This window comes from Coffea eugenioides, chromosome 7, assembly GCF_003713205.1.
Source record: "Coffea eugenioides isolate CCC68of chromosome 7, Ceug_1.0, whole genome shotgun sequence".
Classification (NCBI taxonomy): Eukaryota; Viridiplantae; Streptophyta; class Magnoliopsida; order Gentianales; family Rubiaceae; genus Coffea; species Coffea eugenioides.
Window position 1 is genome coordinate 13,789,613 of NC_040041.1, and position 11,503 is coordinate 13,801,115.

Consider the following 11,503-nt stretch of genomic DNA (forward strand, 5'->3'; position numbering starts at 1 on the left):
CAAAAGGCATTGGTTTCTGATATTTCCACCATCTACCAGCACGGAAGGGTATATTTTAAGGAAGATTGTTTGGAGGGGAAGACAGAAAACAATGTGAAAGTAGCTTCATTCTTCTAAGGAGCAAGTATTGAATATCATAGTTTTCACATGTTATAGACAACTGAAAAAGTTCAATCACCAATAACTACACTCTTCAACAGTAAGCATACAACATAAACATGAGATCAACATTAACAACTCTCCTAATGCTTGTTTAAACTATTTGGCAGGATAAGGCCACCACTGTTTAGTGTCATCTGTCCTCAAGTATCAATGCACAAAATCTTATTGCTATTACATTGTCCTATCAACTAAAACTAGCTACAGATAAATGATGCTTACAAAATGCCTCTGTAAAAAAGAACCGGTAGATGGATTCCAGGGTTGCAATGCTACATCATGCAGTTAGATACAAAAAAGAATGAATCTACCCTTAGAAATCAGGTACCAGCATCCACAAACTGTTCTAGCTGTTGTTGTAGGCGAAAACTGGAAGAACAGGATTTAACTTCCTTCCTTTTTGTTCCCAATATATTATCATGATCTGTATTCTCAATCTTCATCCACGAATGTAATTGTTCAATAAAAATGCATAACTCATCAGATAACGGATCATGTTTATCTCCTGCAACAAACCTGTATGCCCTATTGTTCACATGAACCAAACTGTACCCAGCGAGTACCTTGGCCCCACTTTTCTTGCCCAACAATCTCATATTGGCAGCATCAGACCATAAACCACCAGACGCATACATGTTAGATGCCAGCAAATATCCAGCACTACTAGATGGCTCCAATTCAAGAATATGAGCTAAAGCACCAGCCCCAACCTCCCTATTACCAGAGTTCCTACAACCGCTCAAGATTGCACTCCATGCACTAGCGCTAGGCTTTACTGTACAAGGTATTTTGTTGATAAAATCCATTGCACTATCAAACTTTCCAGATCGAGCCAACAAGTCCACAAGACACGAATAATGTTCCACCCCAATTTCAACACCATATTCTTGTATCACATTCTCAAAGACAGACAAGCCCTCATCAACCAATCCCCCATGGCTACATGCAGATAACAGAGAAAGGCTTGTTACTAAGTTGGGCTTGAGACCCTGAGATTCCATTTTGGCATGTAAAGCTAAAGCATCACGAGGAAGGCCATTCATACCATATGCTGCAATCATAGCACCCCATGACACAATGTTTTTTTGGGGCATGTATTCAAAAGCTTTTCTTGAAGCCTGTATCGCCCCACATTTGGAATACATATCCAAAACAGCAGTTCCAACTGCAACCTCAAAAGCTAAGCCATGTCGAATAGCAATACCATGAGCAGACTTTGATATGTTCAGATCTGCAAAAAGAGAGCAGGCTTCAATAAGATTCAACATGGTAACTGTGTTAAGATTTTCTTCAATCAGCTTCATCTCTCGGAAAAGAGCAATTGCTTCACCAGGCATGTCCCAGTAAGTGAATGCTGCAATCATTGTGCTCCAAGTGACCGCATCTCGGTGCTTCATCTGACTAAACTGCTTCCATGCAAGACTAATGCAATTGCATTTTGCATATGTATCAATTAAAGAATTTTTGACCAACTCATTTGATTCATAACCTTGTCTAAGTACTTTGGAATGAATCAACTTGCATTGATATGGTAACATAAGATATTTGCATACTTGAAGCAGATTGACAAGGGTTACTTCATCAGCTTCAACTCCTGCCCTTCTCATTGAATCAAATAACAACAGGGCTTCAGAATGCTTCTCACTTTGAACATATCCAGATAGTAGAGAATTCCATGATACCACATTCTTTTGACTCATCTCGCTGAAGGCTTTAAAAGCAGATTCAACATCATCACACTTGGAATAGAAATCAACCAACGAGTTTCCTACAAACAAGTCACATTTCAGGCCTCTCGAAATCGCAAAGCCGTGGACCAAATTTCCCATTTCAATGTTCTGTAAATTGGTGCATGCTTTGAGTATAGTTACAGTTATAGGCCCATCCACTTCAATGTGAAACTCAGATACCATTTGCCGGAACAACTCTAAAGCAACTCTGGCTTCACTGTTTTGCACATACCAGCCAATTATTACGCTCCAAAAGATTACATCTCTATGATGCATTTCATTGAAGAGCTTCCGAGCAAACTCCATCCTGATGTCTGCATACATACATAAAAGGGAGTTCTGAACTGAAGAGATGGCCAAAAACCCACTACGAATAATATACCCATGAAGTATTTGCCCATCATCAAACAACTGGCGCTCACGACATGCACAAATCACAAGCACCAAAGTGGATATGTTAGGTTTGAATCCTGTAATTTTGGCCTGGAAAAACAAGCCTAACCCCTGCTCAAAAGCACATTGATCAAGGTGTCCATGAATGATTATGTTCCAAGAAACTGAATCTCTGTTCCTCATGCAATCAAAAACATCATTTGCACAACCCAGGGTTCCAGATTTCACGTAAAAGTCAATAATAGAATTGCCCAAGGAAGTGAATGAATCAAGTCCCTGTTTAAGCAAAGATGCATGAATGGACTTGCCATAATCAAAAGATATGGCAGAACATGCTTTGAGAATGGGAGGGAAGACAGAAGGATCAGTCAATTGAACTCCCGCCTCCCTCAATTCACAGTGACAGGAAAGAACCTCTTGCCATCTCCCAGTAGCTGCTAAGTTCTTGATCTTTGAAAAACAGCTGGGGAGTCTTGAAACTGATGAAATGCTTGGCAAGCGCACAGCCATGAATCACTTGCATTATAAGGGCTGCAGGCTCAATAGCTAAAAGATTCAATAGAAAAGTAACTCTACTCCTTCCAGCCAATAGCAAAACATCACAAATCTACGGTAGCATTGGACCTCATAAGTCCTTGCTTTCCACAATGAAACAACCGATATGTGCATTCTTGGTGACCTCCTGAAACGCAATTTGGCATCCTTTATTTGCAAATGTTACAGCTTCCAGAAATGGCTACACTAAATCCAGATTCAGACACAAAAAAAAATAAGAAGATAGTTAACAGCATATAACAAGGGCCCTACAAGTTGTCAACACCATAAAAAGCCCAGCAGATATTAAAAAAAATTCATAAATTGCTTGTGAAATACATGAAACTTAGAAGAAATCCATTAAGGAAAACAAAAATCATAAAAATCCAAACGAAATCACAAGACAATTTCCTTTCTGTTTTTGCTCTTTCCCCCCTGTTTTGTGTACATTTCCTACAAACCAAGCCCACTAAGGCATGACCTTTGGACATTTCCTACAAATACAGAACTAATCACATTGAAAAAAACAACCCCCTTAATCTAAAGGACAATTTTTGCAGTATATAACTTCCCAAATTCCACTACCAATATACAATACCGAAAAAAAAAAATCCAATGAAACAAAATACAAAGAAAAAGAATAAACCCAATGAAAATTTTGGCATAAACAATTACAAAGAGAACCCAGTTTCACACTACTCTGCTTCTGTTACCAGAGAGAAGGAAAAAAACCCAATAGAGATAGTTATCCAGCAGCTATCATTCACTTCAGTTCTCTACTTTACAAGAAAAAAAAAGTCGTTTTTCTCGGACCACACAAACAAACCATGTGAACTTGAGAAGGAAACAAAGAAAACAATGAAATTTTACTAGAGGGGTTTTACCGGCGACGGAGGCCTCTTCCTGGGAAATGGTCGTAACTCAGAAGAAAGAGCGCCGGCAGTGGCTGTTATAAGAAGCGGCCAGTAACGCCGCTTTGAAATTACGATGACTACTATTTTTTTTTTTTTTTGGTGACGGTACTGTGGTTGAAGGTTTCCTATTAAAATAGGCTTTCTGGATAAGAAATTCATGTGGAAAATTTGAAGCACTTGGTGATATTGGGGAATTTCTTTTCTTTTCAAATACTCAAAATCAAGTTTTTTTACTATGAAGTGGTCTGTCAATTTTGATAAAATAAGTTGTGTTTATGATTAGTAAGTACTAGGTAATCTGGCTAATTCCTTATATAAGATTATGGATGAAAAGAGAAATCATAAATGTTGTCTGATAAATAGTTTCCTTCACATATGATGTGAGATTTTTTTTTTTTTTTAAACGTTGCCCGCCGGATTAACAACAACAAATGTGTTTAGATTATAGATCATTTGGAATTTTTTTATTTTTTGAAAAAATCTTATAACAATTTTTTTATATAATATATGTGAAATAAAAAAAGTAGTTCAAAAATATATTTATAATGCAAGTAAATAAAATTGTGCAAATATCCCTACTCAACAAAAATAATCAAGCTGAATGCAAGCATAAAGAAACGTAAATCAATCAACAACACGTAACCATTCAATTGCTGCTGGCCATATTTACAAGAACTCACATTATAAGGGAAGGAATGTAATAACAGGTTCTAAGTTATGCCAATGAAACATTACAACAGCTTACAAATATGCTCTCTCCTATCCTATGAATATGCCTGACTAATACAAGACATAAATGGAATCTGATCCAGTTCAAAGAGGACAAAAATGCAGAGACGACCCCAACTGGTGGAACTTAGGAAAGTCAACCCCTTCTGTTTAACCGAATAGGGATGAAAGTATACCACGAAATGGGTAATAGCTGCAAGAAGCTCTTCCCAAGGCTAGATTAAAATTAACCATGCCAATGCAAGGCAAAAATGCCAGCACCACAGTAGCAATAATAGCCGGAGATTCCCAAATTTAGCCACAAACACTTCTATGGGTGCCAAAGCTGCTGCACAACTACTGCGTTCTGCCAAAATACCCCCAATTGGTTTCAATGGAAGAACTACTGGGAATTCTGCTTTATGTCTACTGTCCAAACATTACACAGATTTCGCTGTATTTCTGCGCTGGCTTTCTATTGCAAATGTTTCCCCAAACGATCTAGCTTAGTGCACCATCAGTTGGATACTCTCTTCCTTTCTCTTTGCTTATTTTCAGAGCAGTAGAATAAAATCACATATCGTGTCATTTGCTTTGTTCATCCTCATATCCAGATGTCTTCCCTGCTCTACCAATTAAAAACAGCTCTGGAAAAGAGTCACTGCTATGGATTTCAAGACCTTGATATGATCGAGCTGCAAAAAACTCAGCTCCAGATTTAGCATCTCTTCTTGACAACAGCTCAGAGTCCTTGTTTTGGAGCAGCAAAGCCTTCTCTGTGACATTTACCAGGGAGAGAACTGCATCCTTTTCCTCCTTCCCCTCTGATAGGACCAAAAATTCAAAGGGACCATTAAATGAGCACAGCCAAGAAAGAAGCGAGACATTTCAAATTAACAGTCACCAGAATAAAGCTACATTTGTCCATTGACTGATCAAATGAGGAAAAAAAAATCTGGTTTCCAGAATAAACATATCAGCTCAACTTTATAGGAACGACTTATCATATTATGAACCATTACATGACTTTAAGTTATGAACAGTCACACAAAGAGGGCTAATAGACTAATTCGATCCAAATCGTATACTTTAGAAAATAACCCATCATGAATGATGAGATTTAAAAAACAATGCTGAACAGGAAACAAAAAAGCAAACATGACGACAAAGAGAATTATATATGTTTGTGTGTGTACACATATATATACACACAGAACATCGCAAGCACATTGATGATTACTCAAGTACATCATCAATAACTATCAACACACAAGCATGGAAATAGAAGCATAGCCTTAAAGACTTTAGGTAGTTCACCAATTGGCTTATGTGACCCATATGATAACACAAGCCTTAATTCTGTGTCATCTCCCATCAAGCATCCATGCATAACACAAGTACCTTGTTTTTATTGTTAATTAAACGAGCCTCAAAAGATGTCTTGAACATCACCCTAGAATGGAAATAAAACCGGGTTCATCGGCGCAATATTATATCATGGAACTATGCAAGAAAGAGAGACTCCGATTCTCTAAATTGGAATTGCAATGAAAGTAAATCAAATTCTCATTTGGTTGTCTAGCTTCACAAGAGGGCTAATTCCTCTCATTGGTGCCAGTAGAATATTCAGTGAGCTCAGAGCTAATGAAGTTGCGTAAATTCTATATAATGGTGCACATAAGGTCAGCTGAACAAGAAATTGCCTCACTTGTCATTGTTAAGTATGAATTTGGAAGAACTCTATAGCCTAAAACAAATACCTGGTTCCAATGTTTTTAAAGGAGTTTTTTTTGAGACCTCAAGATAACAGAAGATACCTTGCAATTTAAAATCTTCAACATATCCACCCTGAAAGAAAGAAAAACGTGATTCTGCCTCATCTTCTACTTCTGCAGGCTGGGAAGCAACCACATCCTGAAATTCCATTGAGTAAGCTCCGGTCCACTGACTGCCCCTGCAATAGTGGTTTAACAAGAATTGATCATCTAGTATTTACAACAAGTTCAAAGGATAATATTATCATTATCAATTCCCAAGCCCGTCGAATTGGTAGAGTCTAGGCTGGAATAATCACCAAATCCAATACCAAAAAGGGATTTTATTTACTTACAGCAAGACTATTTAGAGTGTAAAGGAGGACTTCCAGACCTCAGCCGAATGATCTATTACTATCTCCTGCCCTGAGGTCTGGATAAATTTACTTTATTCAAAACTTAAATAAACTTCGAATCATATAGCAGCGTATCAAAACCATGACAACTGAATGTGAATCAACATATAATCTTAACAATGTCTGCAGACAAATGAGGACAGAATTAAGATGAGACGATACAATATTCACAGTTCAGACACTGAATAATCTAAACTTGAGAAGAGGGAAAAAAAAAAGACAAAGTGGATGGCAAGAGACAAAAGGACTAAAATAGAAACACAAGGGAACTCTAGCTTACAAAGAGGTTATAGATCAACCAATCAAGGATCTGAAAAATACAGCCACATTTCATAAAGAGGTTTACGTTTATTCCTCTTACAAAGTACTATTAGTTATTATCAGGTTTTCTGCTCCTATGACAAACCTAATTCAATTCAATATTGCCTTTGAGCATACATTGTAATAGAGAAATGAAACTTGATGATCATATAGACCAAACTCAATATCTGAAAATAGATAATTGCAAAGTTCAACAATATCCATGAGAATAACATTAGAAACTTGAAGATTCGTGAATAACGTGGGTAATAAAAGCAGCATTAGAACCAAAACTAGGCTGATGAAATGTAGCAAGGTAAGCATGGATGACAAAAGCAGTATTAGAACCATAAAATCTTCAATGCATGTGAACCAAACACATCTGAACTTCTAAGTGGGTTTAACGGAGTCCAATTGCTTCTAAGTAAAAGTAAGGCATTTTTTGAAAAGCTCCCAAGTTTGAGCTTCAGGTAGAGTTACCTTTAGCCAAAAATCTTTTTAATATAAACACTTTTATCAGGACATTACCAGGTACTTTATCACTACAAAAAGAACTTTACCAAATCTTTTACACAACAGGGACACTATGTGCAACCAGAAATCAATGTAAAACTCGAAGCTAGTTCAAAATTTTGCAGATAACTAATTTCCGAACCTCAGACGAGGTTAGACACTATAATTATTACGACAGAGGAGTAATATCACACGCAGTTTTCAAAAAATGACTTCCCTTCATTTATTTAGCTACCTTGCATACCTCTTGGACATCAAATTGCATAGTACTACTGATTATAACAGTATACCGCTAAAGGAATTAAAATGAAGCCTATAATCACTATTGATCCCTGCATGAATTTATTCCAGCAAAGTTGTTGAACCTCAAACATGCAGCACAATTCCTAATTGCTCAGGAAAATAACATGTAAAAAAAAAGAGGATAAAGACAAAATACCATTTCTGCAACTTGAATTATTTCCATGAAATGCAAAACCACCCATTAGTGAACAGTCATCAAATGAAATTGATAATGCCATGCAATTTATATAAGATACCCACTTGGATGTGCTTTAGGTACAATCACGAAATTATAGAGCATCCACAAATTTCAACCACATAAAAAACTTTACACTCATAGTTAAAATGGTATTTACCTGTTGAAAGCTATCAAAGCTTCAAAAGGAGTGATTATAGGAGCTAAAAACTCCTTGCTATCCAAGAGAGCCGTTTGAGCACAGGATACATAGATGAAAACATCACACTGCATATGCACCAGAGACTTAAAAAATTCTCAAAAGTTAAAAGTTGTAAAGAAAATCTGTCCACGGAAACCATGTTTACCTCAGGAAAATTAGCTAATTTTGCAGGATTTGGCTTTCCCATAAGAAAGGTATATGCCTTTTTCCCAGCTCTAGTCACTAATTCTGTCATTTGATGAATCATATCCAGATAACCAGCTGCATCAATAATTTTACCAGAAAAACTTCAGTCTGTAGCTTAAACATGATGACAAACTAAAAAATTCAGACAAAATGATGTGCATTGGCAATACATTCTATCAAGCCTGAGGAGAATATTTGTTATCTAACCATAAGCTCAGCAAATGTTCAATAAACTACTAATTTTCAGAAGATTTCAATTGATTTACAAATGCATACGACCAAATTGGCTTTCAATATAAATTGAGGAGCAACATTTGTGGTCCTTACTCAGAGCAGATGACACTATTGCGTATGAATTATAATTCTACATATTTAGAACAAAAATGTCTAACTACAGCAAAAGTCAGCAAGGCACTGATCCGTGATGGAAGAGGGCAAGTGCATATTAATAAAACTGTTGCACAAGAACTTACCAACTCCAAGAGTTCCGACCAAGATCCCAACCATGTTTGCATCCTTCGCTTTTTCAACTAGATAATACCTAATTAATCATGCAGTTGGTTGCACATGGGACAAAAGATTGATTTTAATACATCAATGCATATCACGTCTTATGTATAAAACTTACTAATTTGCTGAAATAAATTAGCATCATTATGTGCTTGACAAGTATATTACCTGCGCTTGAGAATTTTTGCCTGCTGAGATACATCAGTCTTCAAGCAACCTTCAATTGCATCATATCTGACTAGAAACAACAGGTAAGAAATCAACAAACATTAGTGCATAGCCAAGTGAAAGAGCATGAGAAAGCAAAAGCAGTAGCTGAAAAGAACAAAACAAGGAAAATCAATTGACAATGTCAAACCAATTGAATTGGCGAGCTTCATGCATATAACAAAACTAAGACAACAAGCAACACAGAAGAGAACAGCAATGCCAAAAATTGCACCCCTGCACTTACCTATTTCACAACTATTAAACGTTAATATGAAGTTTGTGAAAGCCGAGTTGTCTAAACCAATCCAGAACAGCAAATAATCCTCCATCCTGTGTCCCTCAGGTAAACTCCAACCCAAACCACCTAGTCTAAATTTTGTATCAGTCTTCTGAGAAGAATCTTCATTGTTATCCTGGTCGCCATTCAACATTAAATGTCGATTTTCCAATTTCATAGATGTGGATGGAGTTATAACTGAATTAGTAACATTAGCAAAATGTATCTGAAATCCTGAGTTGGAGTCATGAAACCTCACTGCTTCAACATTTAGTGCCTCTTTTATATCCGGCATCGCATGAGCATATTCTAGCCCAAAAAGAACCTGCAATATCAGCGAAATTCAAGTCAGCAAGTATGTAACTTAGACAATACGTGTTACAAGCCAAAATAAAACTATCACCTAAAGCCCTGGAGTGAGAAAATTGCAAACAAAACTGTGTAAAAAAGGCAAAAACAACCACATGATAGTATATGCAGTACTTGCCAACTTACCAGAATAGGCTTGCCACCTTTTACAGTATAATTGTATAAACTTTCAGCACAATTAGATGCCTTAAGTGGAGCCTTGCCGAAAACACAAAAAGCTGGAATTGTGGTTGTCCTGCCAAAACATATTATAGAAACCCAAAAATTAGAAACAAATGGAAAAAAAAAATTTGTTTCCCACCAAATTTTCTACTTGCAAACTAAACAAGGCAATTTAAAACCAGAAAACTTGATACCAAAACATGTTCAACTTATACATGACAGTATGTATGCATCATCCTTGATACTTATTCCCTTGATTAAGTACATAGCAACCTCAAAGAATCAGGAACCACTTGGGTATTCTGTGCTTGAAATAAATCTATAGGTACATAAATTGCAAAAAAAAAAAGGAAATGAGGCCTCAAGGGTTCATCAAAAAGCAAGTTTCCAACACATTTGCAGAAGTGATTGCTCCATTTTTAAGCCTGAGTGTAATTTGGGACCAAGGAAAAAAAGGAGGTAAATACTACAAGACATAATGTGTAACATTTACTATTCAAATGCACATTAAAAGAGAAACTGGCACAACAAGATACTCCCCGACTTCCATTTCAGCACTGGTTGAGGCCTGTTTCTTCACATTCAACAAAATAATACATGCGAAAGAAGCAATAAGAGCGTTTCACTACGGAAGCTAGGACCAATTGACTCCCCACAACTTCAAAAAAAGCAAAAGAAAAAAAAAAACAGAGTGTACACTTTCAGCTCAATATTTTGCCAAATTCTACTAGTTCATATAGCAACCAACTCCAAAACCGAAAAAGCCAAAATTCCAAAACTTTCGAAAATAGCAATAACAAGTAACAACAACCCTTAATACACTATCTTCAAATTAAGTAGTACCTCATGCACTAAAGGTTGTACCCTTCCGACCATTTCCACAAACTAAACCAAATTAATTAACACTAAACAGCTCCTTAATCAAAATTACAAACATAGTTACTATTAAACACATAAACAACAAACTCACGGGCTGAGGCAAGTGTGACCGTAATGAATAACGCAGTCAGCTTTAACATGAGCAGCTCCGACCTCGTCCACGCAGCAGCTGCCGTAGGTGGTGTCGGCCATCACGTACAACTTAGCGGTTCCATGTGACTCGTCGGAATTCTGAAGAAGATGCCGGAGAGCACTCACAACTTTCCTTGAATCTTTCAGGAGCTCATCTGGAAACTACAAATAAAATAAATAAATACATAAAATCTCAATTAATAATTTTATGAATTATTCATTAGTTTTTTTTACACTTTTTATTGTTAACAAACCTGTAAGGCGACTCTGGAGAAGTTATGGGCGTGAATGAAGCCGGCGACGCGGGTAATTTCGTAATAATTTTCAAAATCCATGACTGAAGAAAAAGGTGCGGAGGCGCAGGCGGAGGCGGAGGCGGAGGCGATGGCCTATATGGAGACGAGGGGAATGGAAGAGCATAATTGAGTGGGCCGATTGATGACGGGAAACGTGTTGTGTTATTGGGTTGGCCCAAATTACCGTTCTGGACTTTAATGTTTCAAGAGGTGGTCTAATCTATATGTCTAACATCTATCTATCTATATCTATATCTACAATCTATAGGGTCCGTTTGGATTAGGTGTTTTTGGGGTTGTTTTTCAAAAACAGCACTGTAGCATTTCATTTTTCAAATACAAGTCCGTTTGGATTAGTTATTTTTTGGGTTGTTTTTCAAA

The 11,503-nt window shown here is 36.9% G+C and overlaps 2 protein-coding genes across 2 annotated transcripts; both read right to left on the reverse strand.

Annotated features, from left to right (window-relative positions):
• Positions 1–224: 224 nt before the first annotated feature.
• LOC113778297 (pentatricopeptide repeat-containing protein At2g17210-like) lies at positions 225–3,724 on the reverse strand. The gene is made up of 2 exons (XM_027323650.1): positions 3,701–3,724; positions 225–3,018 (listed from the first exon to the last, which is right to left on the reverse strand). The coding sequence occupies exon 2, from the start codon at positions 2,790–2,792 to the stop codon at positions 480–482; it is 2,313 nt and encodes a 770-aa protein (XP_027179451.1). The 5' UTR covers positions 2,793–3,018; positions 3,701–3,724; the 3' UTR covers positions 225–479.
• A 1,187-nt stretch (positions 3,725–4,911) lies between these two features.
• LOC113778262 (2-(3-amino-3-carboxypropyl)histidine synthase subunit 2-like) lies at positions 4,912–11,245 on the reverse strand. The gene is made up of 10 exons (XM_027323599.1): positions 11,081–11,245; positions 10,786–10,988; positions 9,780–9,888; positions 9,252–9,609; positions 8,966–9,035; positions 8,761–8,828; positions 8,247–8,362; positions 8,060–8,166; positions 6,256–6,392; positions 4,912–5,262 (listed from the first exon to the last, which is right to left on the reverse strand). Exons 1-10 carry the CDS (start codon positions 11,159–11,161, stop codon positions 5,024–5,026), a joined length of 1,488 nt encoding a protein of 495 aa, XP_027179400.1. The 5' UTR covers positions 11,162–11,245; the 3' UTR covers positions 4,912–5,023.
• Positions 11,246–11,503: the final 258 nt, after the last annotated feature.